Source organism: Phyllostomus hastatus, unplaced genomic scaffold, assembly GCF_019186645.2.
Source record: "Phyllostomus hastatus isolate PE091 unplaced genomic scaffold, TTU_PhHast_1.1 phas_scaffold_55, whole genome shotgun sequence".
Lineage (NCBI taxonomy): Eukaryota > Metazoa > Chordata > Mammalia > Chiroptera > Phyllostomidae > Phyllostomus > Phyllostomus hastatus.
In genome coordinates, this window is record NW_025334035.1 from 13,232,620 (window position 1) to 13,253,724 (window position 21,105).

Sequence of the window (21,105 nt, forward strand, 5' to 3'; positions counted from 1 at the left end):
TAAGCATTTGAGGCTCTTAACAACTGGTCCCGGGTCCTCCCATCTGGCACCTGTGCTCCAGCCACCCTGACCTGTTAGTGTTTACTCACACATACCCAGCACTTGGGTTCCTCCAAGTTTTTGCAGATGCCTCCTCCTCCAGATGCTCCATCTCTACCCATGTTCACTTCCTGCTTCCTGGCCTATTGCAGAGGGCTTGTCACCTGAGGATTCCCTGACTTTCTCCCCACCCCACCCCCACATTGCCCACCTGGGCAGAGTAGCTTTCTCCTAAGGGCTCTGAGGCCAAGGGTTGAATCATAACTGTTTGCTTGCACATTTTACCTTCCCTGCCAGACTGGGAGCTACCCAAGGGTAGACAATGGGTTTGAATCATTTCCCACTCCCAGGTATCACCTAGTTTGGATCTGGGCCCAGAGGAGATGTTCTGTGAACATTTGTGAATGAATGAATGAATGTGTGAGGAAGGAGGAAAGGCAGAGGAGGAAAGAAAGAGAGGGGGACAAAATCCCAAAAAGATCCCTGAAGGAGTTCAGGCACTGTTGAATCCAGCTTCCCTCCCCTACCACCTTCACCCCCACCTGCTGTGCAAATGAGAGAACTCAGGAACACAAAGGGCATAACTTGTCTGGACACACAACCAGAACAAAGTCCAAGCTCAGGGCCCTATGGCAGGATTCCGGAGCCACCAGAATCCAGCATTCAGAGGGTGGGTGGTGAGCCCCTCCTGACAAGTTCTGGGCTTGGATAGGCTGGCTGTGATGCCTGGGGGACCCAACCCTCCTGGGAGGGACAGATGACGAGTCACAGCCACATAATAGCACAGAATGCCTGAGTCAGGAGGTTCTGGCTGCATTTATTCAGCCTATTCCAGGCTCTAGGCGTGGGCACCACCTCTTAGCATGGCTGGCTCAGGTCACCTACCTGAGTGTTTGTGCTGAACTCCAAGAAAGAACAACCTGTCCTTTATGACAGCAGCAGAGGTAGGGCGTTACCACTTAAACAAAATCTCCTGAATGTGCCAACTCCATAGTGAACAGTCCCCCGACAGTGAGGGCCCGGGGACTGGGCAGGGGGCTTGTGTGGGTCTAGGAGCTTCCCCACTGGGCTCCACACTGGCACCACACCCACATCCAGCTGAGGGCCCATCTCCTTTCCTCCAAGACTTCCCTCCCTATAGCCAATGCCAAGTCCAGCCACTGGGCTTTGTGATCAGGGGAACTGCACCACCTCATTGCTGAGCCTTATCTAACCCACTCTCCTTGTGGGCAGGAGAGGAGAGGATGCTCCTAAAACCACCCATCTGCCCATGTTCCTCCTTGCTCACATCCTGCTGTGGCCCTCTATCCCCTGCAGTCAGGATCACCCGCTGTAACTGCCCATTCACAGCCCTCTGCCCACTTGGCCACATGACCCCACCAAGTTCACCCCCACTTCTGGGCCTCTGTGTGTGCTGTTCCCTTCTCCTACAACACCCTTTTCTCCTTCCTAAACCCAGGGGCTCATGCTCACTCCTGTCAACTCTGTGGGTGTCTGGGTCCCCAAAACTTCAGGGTACCATCCTCCATGGCACCAACAACTTTGTGACCTGTGTCTGCCCTGCCTCCCTATCTACAACCCTGGACCCAGGGGAGCCTGGGGCACAGTGATGCCCAGCACAGGTTAATGCATGGCAGGCTCTGCTGGGGCTTGCTGACTAATTGAATGAAGCTTTCCCAAGCTAGCCACTGGAAATGCCACCCTGAGGGCTGATCAAGATGCTCCCCAATCTATCCAGGCCTGGCCATTCATGGGAGCCAGTCCATATGTCAATGTCACAGCAGGGAGCAGAAGAAAAGTTCACAGAACTGGATTTGAGTCCAGCTCTCCAATCCCTTACTCTGCGACCCTGGGTAGAATGATTCTCTGAAGCTGTTTTCTCCTCTGTAAAACTTTTCTGGGGACACCCATAGGCCAAAGATTCAAACTTCACCCTACACTTCATACCGTACACAAAAGTTAAATCAAAATAGATCACAGATTTGGAGGACTTCTGATCAAGATGGCGGCATAGATAAACACAGGTCACCTCTTTGCACAACCACATCAAAAGTTACAACTAAAATATAAAACAACCATTACTCAGAACTGTCAGAAATAGAGTCGAATGGAATTCAACTATGGAATTAAAGAAACCACACCCATCCAGACTGGTAGGAAGGATGGAGATATGGAACAGGCTGGTCCCACATCCATGTGTGATGGATAAAAATTCAGAAGGGATATCTTGGGAGTGAGGAGTGCCAGCCTCATACCAGGCCCCCCAGACCAGGGTTCCAGTGTCAGGAAGATAAGTTCCCATAACTTCTAGCTGCAAAAACCAGTAGGGATTGAGTCAGTGGAAGAAATTTCTGAGGTCCCAAGCAGTTTCTCTTAAAGAACCTGCACATGGAGTTACTCAGACTTACTCCCTTTGAGCTCCAGCAATGGGGTAGCAGCTTGAAAGGCACCAGTGGCATTAAGGGAAGAACTGAAGAGGCTGGCATCAAGGCAAGAGCTGGGTGCAAGATTTCTCCTGGACAGAAAGGTGGGCAAAAACTATTGTCCCTTTTCTGAAACTTCCCACCACAGAGCCACAGAGCTGGCAAGCTGGTGCCATATCTGGGACTCCATCAACCTAACACTGCCTCACCCTGGAGATCCCTAGAGACCCAGTCCCACCCAATTTAACACTGTTAACACTGAAGTGGCTTTTCCATACGAATGGCTGGTCTTGGCTTATGCTTCACAACTTACTAAATCCTTTCAAATAAGCAACAGCCAGCTTCAGTGAGCCCCCAGCTCCCTTACCTCCTGCTAAGTGGCTTCAGGCACTGTATTAGCAGCAGCTAGCCTAGATTCACAGCTTGACTTCACATGGGAATCACCAAGCCCAGCACAAGTAACAGCCATCTCAGATAACTTTATAACTCAGGCAGGGTGGCCCCAGGCAAAACATAGGTGGAAGTTGACCTTGGCTGGCACCACCCAGGAAACCCCAGGGCCTGCTCACCCAGTGGACAGCTACAGAGCACGTCAGAGCACCACCACCCTGAACCTTCACAGCTGATTCTCCATGGAGGGCACAGGTTGGTAGTGAGTGTTCACAGCCAATCCCTGCAGCTGATTGGCCTGGGTAAGTCCCTCCCATTGATCTGCCAACAGCAACCAAGGCTCAACTACAAGAAGAGGGTGTATTCAGCCCACATGGAAGGTACAGCTTGAGCCTCTGGCTTGGGTGAAAGGGGAGCCTATTCCATAGGACTCTACAGGACACCTACTACATTAGGCCACACTACCAAGACAGGGAGTCATAGCCATTCTACCTAATACATAGAAACAAACACAGGGAGGCTGCCAAAATGAGACAAAGAAACATGGCCCAAATGAAAGAACAGATCAAAACTCCAGAAAAAGAGCTAAACAAAATGAAGATAAGCTATCTATCAGGTGCAGAGTCCAAAACACTGGTTATAAGCATGCTCAAGGAATTTAGTGAGGAACTCAATGGCATAAAAAAGGTCCATTCAGGCCCTGGATGATGTGGCTCAGTGGACTGAGTGCTGGCCTATGAACCAAAGGTTGTAGGTTTGATTCCCAGTCAAGACACATGCCTGGGTCTGGGCCAGATCCTCAGGTGCGAGAGGATTGATGTGGTTTTTCTCCCTTTCTTTCTCCTTCCCTTTCCCTCTCCCTAAAAATAAATAAAATCTAAAAAATAACAAAACAAAACAATACAGTCAGGATTGGAGGATACACTAATTGAAATAAAGAACAATTTACAGGGAAACAACAGTAGAGTAGATGAAGCCAAGAATCAGATCAATGATTTGGAACATAAGGAAGCAAAACAACCAATCAGAACAACATGAGGATAAAGGAGTAAAAAAATAAACAAACAAAAGTTGTGTAAGCAACCCTGGTACAACTTCAAGCATTAAAAAATTCGCATCATAGGGGTGCCAGAAGGAGAAGAGAAAGAGCAAGAAATTGGAAATCTATTTGAAAAAATTATGAAAGGAAACTTCTCTGATTTGGTAAAGGAAATAAACATGCAAGTCCAGGAAGCACAGAGTCCCAAACAAGATGGATGCAAAGAGGCCCACTCCAAGACACATCATAATTGAAATGCCAAAGGTTAAAGATAAAGAGAGAATCTTAAAAGCAGCAAGAGAAAAGCAGTTGGTTACCTACAGGGACGTTCTCATAAGACTGTTAGCTGATTTCTCAAAAGAAAGTTTGCATGCTAGAAGGGATTGGTAAGAAATATTCAAAGTCATGAAAAGCAGGGACCTATCGCCAAGATTAAGTCCACCCAGCAAAGATATTATTTAGAATTGAAGGGTGGATAAAGAGACTCTTCAACAAGAAAAAAACAAAAGGAGTTCATCATCACCAAACCATTATTATATGAAATGTTAAAGAGACTTATTTAAGAAAAAGATCAAAACTATGAACAATAAAATGGCAATAAATACATATCTATCAACAATTGAATCTAAAAAACAAACTAAGAAAACAACAAAAACAGAGACAGAATCATGGATACAGAGAGTGTTTTGATGGTTCCTAGATGGGAGGTGGTGTGGGGTAATGGGTGAAGAGCTGAGGAAATTAAGAAGTACAAATAGGTAGTTACAGAATAGCCATGGGGTTGTACAGTACAGAAAGTATAGGAAAATGGAGTAGCCAAAGAACTTATACACACGACCCATGGACATGAACAATGGTGTGGAGATATCCGGAGGGAGTGAGGATGCTGGGTGGAGGGGGACAAAGGGAGGAAAATTGGAACAACTGTAATAGCATCAACAACAAAATGTAATTTAAATAAAGATCACAGATTTAAATACAAAACTATTAAACTTTTAGGGAAAAAACAGTAGAAAATCTTTGAGACCTAGGGCAAGGCAGAGTTTTTACACATTTCTTAAAAAAATTTTTTTTAGAGAGAGGGGAAATGAGGGAGAAAGAAAGGGAGAGAAACATTGATGTGAGAGAGAAACATCAATCGGTTATCTCTCCTACACTCCCCAACAAATTAGACCTTATCAAAATTCAAAGCTTTTGCTCTGTGTAATATGCCTGTGAAAAGGATGAAAAGAAGAGCTACAGAAATTACTTTCATAAAATTGCAGGATACAAAATCAAGATCCAAAAATCAGTTGTGTGCCTGTATACTAATAATATAAACTATAAGAAAGAGAAATTAAGAAAACAATCCCATTTACAATTGTAACAAAAAGAATAAAACACCTAAAAATAAATTTAACTGAGGAAGTAAAACATCTGTGTATTGAAAACTTATAAGACACTGATGAAAGAATTTGAAGGAGACACAAATAAATGGAAAGATATTCTGTGCTCAGGGATTAGAAGGATTCATATTCTTAAAATGTCAATAATACCCAAAGCAATCTAAAGATTTAATGTGATCCCTATCAAAATTCTAAAAGATCTGATGGAACCTTAAAATACCCCCAAATAGCCAATGCAATCTTAAGAAAGATAAACAAAGCTGGAGACATCACATTTCCTGATTTCAAACTACATTCCAAAGCTATAGTAATCAAAACAGTATAGTATTGGCACAAAAGTAGATACATAGATAGATGAGACAGAATAGAGAGCCCAGAAATAAATTTATGCATATATATAGTGCATTATTTTATGACAAAGGAGCCACAACTATACAGTAGGGAAAGGACAGCCTCTTCAGTAAGTGGTGTTGAGAAAACTGGATGTCCACATGCGAAAGAATGAAACTGGACCCCTGTCTTACACCACTCACAAACATCAGCTCAAAATGGATTAAAGGTTTGAACATAAGACCTGAAAACTCCTAGAAGAACACATGGAGCTAAGTTCCTTGACATCAGTTTTAGCAATGATTTTTTGGGTTTGACACCAAAAGCAAAGGCAAAAAGGAGTAAGTGGGACTACATCAAATTAAAAAGCTTCTGCACAGCAAAGGAAACTGTTAAGAAAATTAAATGGTAACCTACAGATTGGGAAAAAATATTTGCAACACATGTCTGAGAAAGGGATAATATCCAAAAACATATGAAGAACTCATACAACTCAATAGCTATGTATATATATCTCTCTGATTTTAAAAATGAGCAGAGGAACTAAGCAGACATTTTTCCAAAGGAAACATCCAAATGGTCAAAACGTACATAAGAAAGTGCTCAACATCACTAATCATCAGGATGCAAATAAAAACCACAATGAACTATCACCTTGTGCCTCTTAGAATGGCTGTCATCAAAAAGACAAGAGATGACATGCATTAGATGTGGACAATAAGGAACCCTGTGCACTGTGGGTGAGAATGTAAATTGGTGCAGCCACTATGAAAAACAGGGAGGTTCCTAAAAAAAAAATACATATATGGAACTATTATATGATCCAACAATCCCACCTCCAGGTTATATATCTTTAGGAAGTGAAATCACCACCTCTAAGAGATATCTGCACTCCCGTGTTCATTACTCACAATAGCCAAGATATGGAAACAACCCAACTGTTCATCCACAGATAAATGAATAAAAAAGATTATATATATACATATTTATAATGTGTATATATATGTTTATATAACAGAATATTACTCATCCATGAGAAAGATAGACATTTTGCCATTTGAAACAATATGGATGGACTTAGAGGGTATTATGCAAAGTTAAATAAGTCAGAGAAAGACAATTACTGTATGATATTACTTATACTTGGAATTTAAAAGTGCCAAACTCATAGAAACAAAGACTAGAATGGTAGTTATCAGGGACTAGGGACTCAGGGGAAGAGGGGAGATGTCAGCCAAAGGGTACAAACTTCCAGTTAAAAGATGAGTAAGTTCTGCCCCAGCTGGTGTGGCTTATTGGACCGAGAACCAAAGGGTTGCTGGTTCGATTCGCAGTCAGGGCACATGACTGGGTTGCAGGCCAGGGTCCCCAGTAGGGAGCACCCAAGAGGCAACCACGCATTAATGTTTCTCTCCCTCTCTTCCTTCCTTCACCCTCTCTAAAAATAAATAAATAAAATCTTAAAAAAAGAAAGATGAGTAAGTTCTAGGGAGCTAATATACACCATAGTGATTACAGTTAATATTATACAGTTGACCCCTGAACAAACATGGGTTTGAAATTATAGATGGGCTTTTTCCAATAAATACTTTAAATGTGTTTCCATTATGATTTTTAATAACATTTTCTTTACTCCAGCTTATGTTATTGTAAGAATAGATTATATAACACATATAACATGTAAAATATGTATCAATCGGCTGTTTATGTTATCAGTAGGGCTTCTGGTCACAGTAGGCTATTAGTAGTTAAGTCTGGGGGGAATTGAAAATTATATGCAGATTTTCAGCTACACAGGGGTTTCCATGCCTCTAACCCCCACATTGTTCAAAAGTCAGCTGTATTATATACCTGAAGAAAAGAGAGAGAAAGGAAAGCCACAGACCAGAAGAAAGTATCTGCAGACCACACACCCAACAAATATAAGCATTCTCAAAACTCAACAGTAAACACCAAAAAATCCAATCTAGAAAATGAGCAAAACATATGAACAGGCATTTCACTGAAGAGTAAATACAGATGGCCAATAAGCACATAAAAATATGTTCCATGTCATTAGTCATTAAGAAGATGCAAATTAACACTACAATAAGAGATGCCTATCAGGATGGCTAAAATAAAACAATAGTGGCAATACAACATGTTGGCAAGGACATGGAGAAACTGAATCAGTCATGCATTGTTGGTGGGAATGTAAAACCTATACAATATATATGTGAATGTTCATAGCAACCTTATTCATAATAGTCCCAAGCTAGAAACCCAAATCTCCTTCATCAGATGAAGCGGTTGAACGAAGTGTGATCCATGCACACCATGGAGTACCAGTCAGCCACAGAAAGGAACAAGATGTCAATCAAACCACACAACCACCTGGATGAATCCCAGAGATGGAAAGCAAGCCAGTGGCTGCAAGGAGCTAGGAATGGAGGTGCGGTATGGCTGAACAGAGGGAAAGCTTGGTGGTGACAGAACAGCTCTGCATCTTGACTGTGGTGGTGGTTACACAAATCCGCACATGATGAGATTGCATATATCTACATGCACACATAGACGCGAACACATGTGAACTGCTGAGATCTGAGTAAGCTGTGGATCACAGCAACATCAACATTCTTGCTATGATGTTATTGTACTGTAGTCGTACAAGATGATACCATGAGGGAAGCTGGGTAAAGGCTGCATGCAAGCTCTTTGTTTTGTTTTGTTTTGTTTTGTTTTTTGACAACTTCTGTGAATCTGTAATTCTGGGCAGGTAACTATGGAATTTGGAGGCCCGGAGCCCTGTCACCCCTGAGAGCCAGAGCTCCATCATGAGCCAGAGGCCCTGGTACTGTGTAAGAACAGAAGAGGCAGAGGCCCTAGGGTCCTCTCCTGGGTCCCTAGGGGCAGAGGCTGTAAACCAGGCTTCAGAACCCCCACGACAGCGATGCCCACAGCGCCTGCTGAGGAGGATGTGCTCTGCCACCCATACCTGGGGGGAGCGCTGGGCTCCAGTGGGGCTGTGCTCAGGGGCCTGGAGAACACTCTGGGGCCACTATGTTCAGACACAATGTGATGCCCCCTGGGGCCAGGGTATATTGCAGGACTGGAGACAGGGGTGACTGATGGGGACCCCAGGGGTCCTGGGGCTGGAAGGCAGCAGTCACTGCTCAGGGCAGTGGACCCAGGTGTGGCCTGGCAGGCAGGGGAATGGCAGTGAGGGTCCTGAGGGAGCAGGGTTTGCAGTCCTCAGCAGCACAGAGCACAAAGCAACAGCATCCAGGGCAAGTGGCAGGGGATGTGGAACAGAGGGAAGGGCTGGGCAGGTGCCTGGCTGACTGGTTGTGGCACACAGTGGGGTCTGGGCTGTTTGGTCAGGTTTAATGGGCTTTGTTGTCCCTCCCCTGGCAGCCTGCTTTCAGATGTGGTCCCCACACCTCCCATAACCGGGGTCCCAAGCCCCAGGGAGGCGGGCCAGGGAGCTGGGCCTGGTCCAGCCCACAGCTGCCCTCACTAGCTCTCATTGCCGCAGGTGTGCCACTGCTCATCAAGCAGGACCAGCCCTGGGGAGGGGACCCCTCCCAACAGGGAGCAGGGTTCCTCACTAGAACTAGGTACCAGCTCTGTCCACATGAAGCTCTGAGAAGGCTCCTAAGGTTGGATCAGAAATCTAGCCCTGCCTTGGGGACTCTGGGCCTAATACCCCAACTCCAGTTCCACAACCAGATAGCTGGGCATCTCCGGGGACTTCCCATTCCACTTAGGAGGCAGCGCAGGTAGGGTGGGACCAGGATTCCCACTAGCCCTGGGGACAGGGGGCTGTGCCAAGTCTGTTCACTTGCTGGCGGAACCCAAGAGGAATACTGTCCCTCTCTGGGCGCAGTGTTCCGGGAACACTTGGACTTCGGTCCCTGAGCTTTTCACCGGTCCGCCACCCAGGATTGGGTGCAGTGAAGTGGAGGAGGCAGATCTGGAACTGCCGGTGGCGTGAATCAGTTTCCGGCCCCGCCCCGGGGCCGCACGTGACCTCAGGTGGCGGCGGGTGGGCGGGGCGGCATTTAGTCACCGGCCTGCTGCAGCCTGCGCTCACCGTTCCTCCCTCCCGGCTTCCTCGCCTGCCGTGCGACTGCTCGGTAAGCTCGCCACGGCCCGCACCCCAGGGTCCTGGCGCCCTCTTCCCCACAGCGCCGCTGCACCTCCCCCCACCCCGCTCCCCCACCCGGCCCCCCCCCCAGCCACCTCCCGGCAGGCCCCCTGGGTTGCCCATCCAGGCGTCCAGGGACTTCCCGGAAGCCCTGGAATGCAGGCAGGGCCCGTGTCCATCGGATTTCAGTCTCCTGCTTCCCACTACTGGAAACTTCTGGGAAGTTGCCCGCCAGCCCTGGTTTCCCCAGAAGTAGCCTAGAACTACAGGCAGCCCCAGAAATCTGGGATGTGAGTGCCCTGTCCACACAGATACCAGACACTGGCCCGGGATGTGACCCCTTCTTCAGCCCCGTCTCGTGTCCCAGCCCTGTCTGTGCTCTGCCTGACTCTACGTATGTCCTGTTTCTCCTTCAGGCTCCTTACTGGTGAGGAGCAGAGGCAGCCCCAAGGCCCCGGAGTGCACTGTGTCCCAGTCTTGTTGGAGTTAGGACCCAGACCTTGCTGAGTGCCTGTCTCCCGACCACCCCAGCAGAGGTGCTGCACAGGTGGCACCATGGCCTTCTCCCAGGTGCAGTGTCTGGACAACAGCCACGTCAACTGGCGCTCCAGCGAGTCCAAGCCTGAGTTCTTCTACAGTGAGGAGCAGCGCCTGGCACTGGAGGCCCTGGTGGCTCATGGCCGCGAGGCCTTCTATGAGGTGCTGAACCGGGAAAACATCCGAGACTTCCTCTCAGAGCTGGAGCTCAAGCGCATCCTGGAGACCATCGAGGTGTATGACCCGGGCTCTCAGGACCCTCGGGGCTCAGGTTGCCCCCTGGGGCCTGAGGACAATGGATTCCGGGATGGTGAGGAGGCCAGTGGGGCAGGAAGAGTTCCAACTGAGGCAGAGCCACCACCCTCCCTGGAGTACTGGCCCCAGAAGTCAGACCGCTCCATCCCACAGCTGGACCTGGGCTGGCCTGACACCATCGCCTACCGCGGTGTGACCCGGGCTAGTGTCTACATGCAGCCCCCCCTTGACGGGCAGGCCCACATCAAAGAGGTGGTGCGCAAGATGATCAGCCAGGCCCAGAAGGTGAGTGAGCCACTGGTGGGAACCCCTGGAGAGGAAGCTGGCCCCCCAGCGCCTCCCACCCCGGTGAACACTCCCTCCAAGTCCAGCACAGAGAGTCCCCATAGTCCACCGCAGGTCTCCTGTCTGCCTTCCTTCCTGCTCCCAGGGGGTTCCTCATTCTTTGCAGAGGGATAGGGTGCCTGGGTCCTCTGGCAGGTAACAGTGGGCTGCCGCATCTCAAAGGGCCCTTGTGCCTTGTTGTGTGTGGGGGGGGCTTTCTGATTTCCAGAGGCCTGGTGAGCAGGTTTCCTAGAAGAAGGTGCTGCAGTGGGGTGGGGTGGGGTGGGGTGGGGTAGGAAGGCATTATGTGGCTTTCTCTCACTGTCCCTGGGATGGTTCTGATTCACCCCCAAGAAGCGAGGATCTCATACATACCATGAGCTCTCCAAAGTTGCTTTTGTTGGGCAGGGGAGGTGTCATGGAGACTGAGAAGTCGCCTGAGCCATCTGAGGCTAGCCTGGAGGCCCGAGTCCAAATGAGCCTGTTTCCTGGGGGTGCTGGGCAAGGGAAGCCAGTTGCTCATCCTCTTGGAGCCTTTTCATGTGCTTTGCAATGGCAGAACCTTTCAGCCAGGGATGTGGGGGTAGGGATAGCTTGGTCTTCAGGAGTGGGAGCAGAGTGAGTTCAGCCGCAGGCTATCCACTTGGGTTGAATGTCACACTGGAAGGGACCTTGAGCATTGTCTGGACCTCCCCTTCCCAACCCCTGCCGAGCTGTACAGTGTCCCTGGTGGGGGTAGCTGAACTCAGTTGACACACTGACACATATTCTGAAAAGAGGAGCTCAGAACCTGCAGACAGCCAGGCTGCTGCTGGACAGTCATGACCTTGAGCGGATACTTCTTCTTGCTGTGGGAAGTGCCTTTATCATGGGTTTAAAGTGCATCCTGGCATGATTGATGAAGCCTGCCTAGTAAGCCGTGTTGAGAAGGATTCTGAGGTCAGGTCTGGGCTCAGTAGAGAGCAGTGAGTGACTAGCAATGTCTATCCTGGCTGAGGTTGTGGGCAAGGTGTTTCTAGTGGAATCTAGACCTTTCACTGTTCCAGGCCCAGAGAGGGGCAGCAAATTTCTCAAGACCTTAACGCTGGCTTTGGGGACGATGCTGGCTGACAGACAGGGCTTGGAGAGCTTTTGGGCAAAGAAACCAAAAGTGGATCAGGGATTGAGGAGGTGGCCACAGCTTGGGCTTCCAGAAATGCAGAGTTTCTGTGTCCAAGGGGCTGGCCAGGTCTGAGAGCCTGTGTCCAGCTTTCAGCCTGTCCCAGGCAGCTTCGGGGCTTCGGGTTTGGGTCTGTGGAGTGGCGGTGAAGAGGATAAAAGCTGCGTCTTTGGCTGTTATGAAGATAGAATCAGGAGTGAGGAAGAGTGGGAGGAAGAGGAGGAGAAGTGGAGGAGAAAGGAGCCTTCACAGTTTTTGGGCTCAGTAACCTTCCCCTCGCCTACTGTGGTTTCAGGAGGTATTGCTGACGTGGGGCCTGACCTGAGGCCATGGAACCCAATCCCCTGGGAGGGCCTGTCAGGATCCATTATCTAGCCTCAACCCCCTTTTTAAAATTGGGAAAACAGAGGCCAAGGAAACTTGACCTGCTGTGCCAGGGTTCCCCCTCCTCTTCCTACTCCTCCCCACCGGGAGCAGAAAGGAGGCAGACATCAGATCCCAGCTTGGCACAGGGACAGCCAGAGTCTAATCTCCCCCAGACAGAAAGACATACAGCCTGTCCTGGTGATGGGGCCAGTTAGGGGTGCCTGGGGCTAGGCTGGGCCCTCAGGGCAGCATCCCCATGTCTCTATGGCCAGGGATGAGACCCAGCCACCCCTTGGGCCTTCTGTAACTTTATTTGCTCCCATAAAAGCCCCACAAGGTTACAAGTGTCACCTTCTAAGGAAGAAGTCCATCTCAGGTTTGAACCCCACTCTGTGTGATACCACAGTTGGTACGGCATTGCCCCCTACTGTCACCTCGCTAAGAATGGGGCTCCTTGCAGAGACTGACGCCCTTTCATAGTAGGGTGCCTTGGAGGCCACAGAAGAGGGGTTTCAGAGGCTTTGAGGCCAAGCACTTCATCCTCCAGATGGCGACACTGAGGCACAGAGAAGGTAGGGGATTTGTTCTCACCCCACCACACCATAGTGCACCAGCCCCTGCCTTCCAGCCCGTCTGTGTCCTGTCACATCCACCCCGGGACTCAGGGTCAACAGGGTTGTGCACTTGAGCCGCCTGCAATAACAATAGCTGCTGCTTATTGAGTTCGAGGCACTTGATAATCTCAGGTAATGCTAGCTCCCCATTTTTCAGTTGTAGAAACTGAGGCTCTTCAAGGTCACCTAGCTACTTCTTGGGGGGAAGGGTGGGAACCAGGCCTGTGTTTTCCTCAGCCTCCAGGACAGGGCAGGGAGGGGCAGCTCACCCCAGCTCCTACAACCCCCCCATCTCCCTGGCTCCAGCTCTTGTCTCCAGTGGCTTCCCAGGCCCACAGGGCTGGGCCGGGACACTGACGGATGCTGACAAATGCTGACGGAGCCCTTTGCCCGGCTGCCTGCCTGTGAACTCTTCCTGCCGTCTGTCTTCTCATGAATCATTTCTTTTCCCCTCTCCCCTAATTCCTCCTCTCAGCCCCAGTACATGTACAGGCCTAGAATGGGGATCCCACTGTCGGGCCGCTTGGCTGGAACATCGGACCTCCTCCCATTGGGCCCTTGGCCTGGGGCTGCTGCCACTGAGGCAGGGCAGTCTGGCCTGGCACCTGAGTAGGTGCCAGGCCAGACATCAACATGGCAGGCAGATCCTGGGGCAGGGACCTGGGAAACCGTTCCTGTCAGGGCTGCCACCAGATCCCAGCATTCCCCAAAGACTAGAGTAGAACTAATAGGCCACCGTATAAGAAGCCAAGAGTGCTGGGGTCAGGTCCTGGCTCTGCCTCCACCATGGCGTGACCAGGCACATGCTCTAGCTCCTCTCCGAGCCCTAGTCCTCCTATCTATAGAATGGATACAAGCACTGGAGGCTGCTAATGTCCCTTCAGCTCCGACACCTTGTTGCCCTGTGATTCTAGACTCCTCAGGGGTTTGGGAGCCAGGCAGGGCAGGGATGGGTGGCCTTGGGTCTCAGCGGACTCCACTGGCTAAGTGGCTTTCAGCAGGCAGCTTGTGCTCCAAGACAGCTTCCAGCCTCAGTGGGTTCTGACTTTCCAAGATGGATGGTTATCTGCCCACCCATCCCCCTAACCCCGGAGCCAGGGATTTATCTGGGAAAAACCCCGCTATGGGGTTTCAGCTGCATTCCAGAGGCCGGGCCTGTAGCATCTTGCCCAGAAGGGACGATCCCCAAGCCCCAGCCTCACTCGGCTGCAGCCTCTGGGAGACGGGGAGAGACAGGACTGGTCGGGAGGGGCCCGGGTAGGAGTGCCCCCCCACCACCACAACATGGGACCAGGCCCCTGGTAGGACCCCTTCCCAGCCTGGCAGCCTGTATGGAGGCCCCAGGGATAGGGGCAAGTCCCATGTCAATGAGGAAACTGAGGGGGAATGAGTGGCTATGGCTAGACTAGAACTGGACTTCACGCCAGGCAGGTCAGGGCTTAGGAACAGGGACCCAGAGGCAGGGCCACCCAGCAAGAAGGGACAGGAACCAGGTTTCTCAATGCCTGATTAAGCCCAGATCCCTTCTCCCACCGCCACATATGGAAGTCCTGGCAGATGGCTTAGCTGCGGGAGAATCAAAGCATGTACTGCGGCACTTATTAAATACCAGCTATGTGCCAGGTAGAGTGGGTGCTTGACCTACACTGTAATCCTCCCAGCAACTCCATAGGTGTGCAGATGAGGAAACTGAGGCCTGGTGGGGCAGAGAGGGCAAATAACCCACCTCAGGTCATAGAGCTGATGGCTGAAGGAGCTGGGCCCTGAGCCCAGGCCAGCAGGCCCCTCTCCCTCTCCCTCTCCCTCTCCCTGGGGAAGCAGCGTCTTGTCTATTCTTTCTGAGCCCAGCTTTCCTGGGAGCACTGGGGCCTTGCTGCCTTTCCCCAGCTCAACTCAGAACAGTAAGAGCAATTTCATTGGTCTTCTTGTCCCCCTCAGACTCCTAAACACTGGCTGTCCATGAGGGGGCAGCATCCTGAGACTGCTGAGGAGAGGGTGGTGGGGACCACAGCCACCATGGATCCCTGCAGATTAGGAGGGAAGGCTCTCACTGTCACTGAGCTGGGCAACACCAGGACAGCTTAAACACCTCAGGAGGCCCCAAGGTGGTCCAATCTGCTGTCCCAGGGGCACACAGTAGGTTCATGAAGCTGCTTCCTGCTTCTTCTGGCAATTCCCAGCCCAGGGCCCAAGGCCCTCACCTGCCAGGTGGGGAACCATCTGATAACAACATCCCGTGTTGGCTCCTGTCTTCTACAAAGGTTTCCTCCCCATCGGCACTTGCCTCTTACTTCAGAGGTGGGAGAGACAGGAGTGGCTCTGCCAAGAGGGAGGGCCAGCACTCCTGGGCTGGGCGTACCCCTCACTTCCCAGCTCTCGGGCAGGCAGCCTCACCCCTGCAGCCTTGCCCTCCCTCAATCCTGTGGGGCGGCACCTGTCATCATGCTCCTGTCGCAGATGAGGATGCTGAGGCCCAGAGCAGGCCAGGGCCTGCTGCAGGTCACACCAGGCTCCTCAGCATGGCCAGCCTGCCTGCACTGGGCTCCACAGAGTCCCAGACTACCTGGTCTGATGGGCTCACTCTGAAACCAGGGACCTCCCACTGGGCCAGAAGTAGGGAGCTGGTGCTCTCAGAGGTCCCTGGCCCACCTGCCCAGCTCAGCCACTTCCTTGCTCCATAATCTTAGGCCTCAGTTTCTTCATCCATAAAATGGGGATTGGGCACTTGCCTTGAGGAAGTATCAGTGGTGAGCGCCCACCGGATGCTGAGCGCACCAGACCACACCCTATAACCCGGCAGGCCCTGGCCTGGGTGGGCTGCACCAGCCTCTTTGGTGAGGGCCGTGTGATCCCCAGGGTCAGCCACCTTCGCAGGTTAAATGCCATGTGGGGCGGTGGGAAGACCGGCTGGCATGTCACACAGACCCGGGCTTGAGCCTCAGCTCTGCTGTTATCTAGCCAGGCCACCCTGAGACAGTGGCATAGCCTCTCAGACCCTCCACTCCTTCCTCTTTGGTGCCATGGTGATGATGCCGTTGCCTCAGAGTTGTGGTGAGATTTCGGTGGAAGAAAGGGCGTCTGAAAGCATTTGGTGTGGGATCTGGCGAGGGGTTGGCATTCGGTAAACACCAGTTCTCTTCCCTCCTTCTCTCTCCCTCTATCCTCACCCCTCTCCTGACTGCCACTCTCTGGGAGAAGTCTGGGTGGAGAAGTGGTGAGCTCCCCGTCTGGGAGGAGTTCAAGCAGGGGCTTGGATGAGTGCAGTAGAGGGGATGTGGGCATCTGGTGGCTCAGGGGGCCTCAGCCCTGCCTTGGGTCGCAGTGTGACTTTGGGCCAGTCTTTTCTAGGCTGTTCTTCCTGGAGAATCAGGATGCTCAATGGCTCCACAGTGTCTGTCACTCTTAGATCCTGGAGAAGCTAACATCTTAAATGCTTTTGAACATATGATTCTGCAATTTTCCAGTCTGAAAATCCTCAGCTTGTGCCATTTGCTGACAACTGTGGGGGCCTGGCTGGCTGGACCCTGCACCTACAGGCCTGGAAGCTCAGAGGACTGTGAGGCCCCTTGAGGCTGGCAGGGACAGGGAGCAGCTCACCCTCTGGTCTTGCCCACTGGCACAGCCCTGGTTCTCAGAGTGTGGAGTGGCCTTCTCCACACTGCCAGCTCTGTGTCTGCAGCATTCCTTGAGTCACGCTGAGTGGGTGATGTGCCTGTGTAGAGGCTGGAGATGCAGGGCCAGCCCAGTCACTGAGCTGAGCCGGGCCTCCCAGTCAGGGCTCTGGGTGGGACAAGTATGTGCTTCTTGACCCCATCCTGCTTCAGCCATTGGTTGTTCTGGAGGCCCCAGCCCTCTTTCATTGGCCCTGATGAGGCTTCTGTCTTAACAGTGCGGAGAGTGAGGAAGGTGGCAGAAGTGGAGTGTTGGAGGTGAGAGACTGCAGGCCATCTACTCCAAATCCCAATGTTCCTGAGAAGAGAAACTGAGGCTGCAAGTGGGGAAGTGCCCAGCCATAGGCCACCCAGGGAAGGAGTGGCAAATCTGGAGGCACCTGCCCTCAGGGCAGTGCTGATGGCCAGGACTTTATTTCAGGACCTGGGTGGCTCTGGGAGGTGGTGGGTGAAGTCACAGCTACAATAGGCACAGGCGGAGAGGGCAGCCCTGGAACAGGAGGCCCTGCTGCCTGCTCACAGTGACTGCCCCGGAAAGTGTGAGTGGCTGTCACTGCCCCCCTTTGGTCCTGTACAGTGTTCACGAGCTGTTGCGGCCTGTCCCAGCATTTGTCACTGCAATCAGACTTGCTCCCTGTCTACCCAGAAGGCAGGACTCTACTGGGGGCAGGTCTTTAGAGCCAGGGCACAGGCGGACTGGTGTGGGGAGCCCCAGGAGTCAGAGGGCACTGCCCACAGTGGGCCCAGGGCTCCCAGGAAGCATCCTCAATGCCTGGGGATCCTTCCTGGCTTTTCAGACGGCAGGTCCACATCGAGAACATGGGACTGAGGCCCTGCGGCCAAGTCTGCCCCAGCCCTCCTGCTGGAGGAGGGGGTTGGGGGCAGTGTAGCAGCAACTCCTGTCTGTGTTTCAGGTCCCCGGGGCAGGGGGCGGGGAACGGGATGGGAGCCTCCACCTTATCTGCACTCTGTAAGGTGACTGCAGTGCAGGCCTGCTGGGGACGAACCCTGGGCTATCTAACACGGCCCCTCTTTCACCTTTGGCTTTGAAAGCTCTTTTCACCAGGCATGGAATCTAGGTTAATAGTTTCCCCATTTAGGACCTTAAAGGTGCTGCTCCCGGCTCCTCTGGCTTGCATTGATTCTGAGGAGAAACCTGCTTGCCTTTGTTCCTCGATGTGTAATGAATGGTCTTCTCCCCTCAGGCTGCTTTTAAGGTTTTCTCTTCATCACTGATTTTAAGTGATGTGGTTATGATGTGCTCTGGTATAGTTTTCTTTGTCTCTTCTGCTTGGAGTTCATTGAACTTCCTGGGCTTGTGGATGTATAGTTCTCATCAAATGTGGCAATGCTTTGTGGCCATTATTTTTTTCAATGTTTTCTGTCTCCCTGCCCCCCCAGCCCCACCCTATGCTTTGGTGTCTTCTGAGACTGTAATTATGCTTATATTAGACCTTCGAAGTTGACCCATAGCTCCCTGAAGCTCTAATCCTGGTCTTTCCATCTCTTTCTCTGCGCGTCATTTTGGGTCAGTTCTCTTGATATCTTAAAAGTTCACTGGGCTTCTCTCCATAGTGTCTAATCTGTTATTAATCCCATCCTGGGTATTCTTCATCTTAAATATTGAGTTGTTTCACCTCTTGTGGTTCAATTTGGAGTTTTTAAAAAGATATCTCCCCTGTCTCTAAGTAACTTTTTGAACATATAGAATACAATTATAACTCTTTTCATGTCTGTAGTTGTCAGTTCTAACATCTGTATCCATTTGGGGTTAGTTTTGATAGACAGTTTTTCCTCATGAGGGTCATTATTTTTCTGTTTATTTTTGTGTCTCATAATTTTTTATTGGATAGCAGATAATTTTATGTTGTGGAGTGCTAAAGTTCAATTTTTTTCCCTTAAATACTTCAGAGCTTTGTTCTGGGATGCAGAGAAGTTGCTTGGAAACAGTGTAACACTTTGGGGCTTGCTGTTAAGCTCTGTTTAGGTGGGGCCAAGCGCAGTGCAGTGGTGGGGGTGGCAGGGTGGGAGTCCCACACTGCAGATGAAGTCCATCCAGCCCACTGCCTGTTTCCGTGAGGCATAGGATGCATACACTTACACTTGTTCCTGTGCTGTCTCCAGCTGCTGTCTGCTTCAGCAGGCTGAAACATTTACTTCTGGCCTTAACAGAAAAAGTCTGGCAGCCCCTGTCAGGCCTGTGTGCCCACTCCTTGGGCAATGTCCTTCTGAGGCTGTCCAACAGGCCCTGTGGGGACATGGACAGCCCTGCCTCTGTGTGAGCCAGCTCCTGGGGTTCCCTCCCAGGCATGTGCTGCACAGTCACCAGCTGCAGGCTCGCAGGAACCCACTGCCATCTCTGGCACTTACTCTACGTGGCCCTTGCCTGTCCAGTACATGCCCTGCAAATTCTAAGCGAACTCTGTCTGCTCAGCTCAGGGACATGCCCAGACTCCACAGCTCCCTCACGCCACGACTGGAGGGAGTGGAGGCAGCCCTGCTGCTTGCCTCACTGGTCACCTCCTCTCGGGGAGCCCTGTGCCTGCTGTGCCACCTGTGGGCTTGCCGTCACGGGTTTTGCCTGTTTTTTTATTGTTAAGTAGGAGGGTAGTGCAGGCTCTGTTCTGCTGTCTGGCTGGAAACAGAAGCCAAATCCTGTAGTTGATGGCCATTGTCTCAACCCTCAGCACCTCCTGCGGCTTGCCCTGTGCCAGGCCCATGGGGTGCTACCTTCCACCAGACTTCCAGCTGGCACAGAGGGGAGTGGGAGATGGCGGGTGGTGATCCCGGGCTGTCCGCCCCAGAGGGTGCTGTGGGTCTGGTGGGACAGTCTCAGGTTGGCGTGATGAGGGGGACGCAGGAGAGTGGCAGCCACTGCCTACTGAATGGGCTCAGGCTCTGCATTAGCAGCCAAGCGGGGTGGGCACTGTTGTCACCTTATGAAAGAACTGAGGCACTCGCCTGAGGTCCTCACAGATCTTTCCAGAAGGACAATCTGGAGGCCACACTGCCACCCTGGCAAAGCACAGGGATTTGGGGAACTCTTGGCCGGGACGGTCTTGGGCAGCACACCGACCTTCCCCATTTCATAGATGATGAAACTGAAACTCAGAGAGGGACGTGGCTCTCCCAGCGCCATATCATGGCCAGGAGCCTATGGGTCCAACCCTGGTCCTGCTCTGTCCTTGCCAGGGGTCAGACTGTGCTCGGCCCCAGGGCTAATGTGGGGTATTCACTCCAGTGCCCCCAGGCCATGCCCCCAGTGCTGGCAGCAGGCTTCAGGCCATGTCTGTTGGGGGTGGTGGCCGCAGGTGGGGGCTGCTGCTCTGCAGTGACTCAGACACTGCCCTCCTTGCTCAAGTTGCCCCTCCTCCTCCTCCTGTAACCACCCAGGCGGTGGAGGTGCCCGTGGTGGGGCATTGGGGCCTGGGCCAGACACCCGTGTCTACCCTCCCATTGGCTCCAGGGGAGACCTGGGGTTGGTCCCCTCCCCTCTGGGCCATAGTGTCAGCATCTCTCAAGTGGAAGTGGATGTCTGCCCACTCCAAGGATACGTAAGGGATCCTGAAACTGTCAGGAGATGGGTGGGGCATTATAGGAAACCTGAGAACAATCCTAGCCTCGAGCCCGGCAGGAGGGGGTGGGCATTCAGACCCAATAGCGGGCAGGAAGCAGATCCATAGGTTGGCAGACATGTGGCCAAGGGAAGGGAGGGGTGGGAGCTGCTGGGGGTGCATACTTTGGGAGTTTGCACATATTGCACAGCTCCTACCCCTGCCCTGGCCCCACGAGACACGAGGAGGCATTTGAGCACAAGGAGCACTCACGCCCAGCGCTAACCCCAGTCCCTGCGATGCCCTTTCCACCATAGCCCTGGCACAGCCCCCCACCCCCGAGCATCCTCCAGCCTCCACCCTGCTGTTCTTTGGGAACCTGTATGTTGTCCATGGTGTTTGGCCCCTCCCTGTTCTGCAGCTGCATCTTTGAGAGGAGGCTTTCCAGTGACTAAGACTTGGGGGCCACCAGGCTCCCTCCTTCGCTCAGGACCTGGCCTGTGTGACCTGCCCATCAGCCCCACGGCGGCCAGGCCTAGAACATGGAGCACATTCACGCCTGCTGTCTCCTTCCCCTCGGAACACTGCCAATCCCAGTGGTCACAGGAGTGAGCTTTGGACCCAGGACCCAGGTCAACCTCCTCTGTTCCTGTGAAGTCTTCTCACACCGGGGCGGGGCAGGCTTCCATCCCAGCCTGCCCTCTGCCTTTCCTATGGCTCTGGCCTGGCCTTGCCCAGGCTCTCTGGGGAAACACACAGGCTGGGCCATGGGAGCAACTGGTGCTTACCCCTGGGCGGGGCCAGTAGCCTGGGGTGTGGGAGCTGACAGACCAAGTGAGCCAGGCTAGCACCCCCACTGGCAGGCGGCAAACGAAGGGTCTTATCCTTAGCTG

General features: G+C 51.9%; 2 protein-coding genes across 4 annotated transcripts in view; one reads left to right on the forward strand and one right to left on the reverse strand.

Moving 5' to 3' along the window:
- Window positions 1-21,105, reverse strand: part of SLC5A10 (solute carrier family 5 member 10) — a 69,985-nt gene that overhangs the window by 14,360 nt on the left and 34,520 nt on the right. The window lies entirely within an intron of this gene.
- Window positions 9,618-21,105, forward strand: part of FAM83G (family with sequence similarity 83 member G) — a 28,322-nt gene continuing 16,834 nt past the window's right edge. The window contains exons 1-2 of the mRNA XM_045824543.1: window positions 9,618-9,721; window positions 10,149-10,809. Of these exons, the coding sequence (XP_045680499.1) occupies window positions 10,288-10,809 (522 nt within the window). The 5' untranslated portion in view covers window positions 9,618-9,721; window positions 10,149-10,287. The remainder of the gene's footprint in view (window positions 9,722-10,148; window positions 10,810-21,105) is intronic.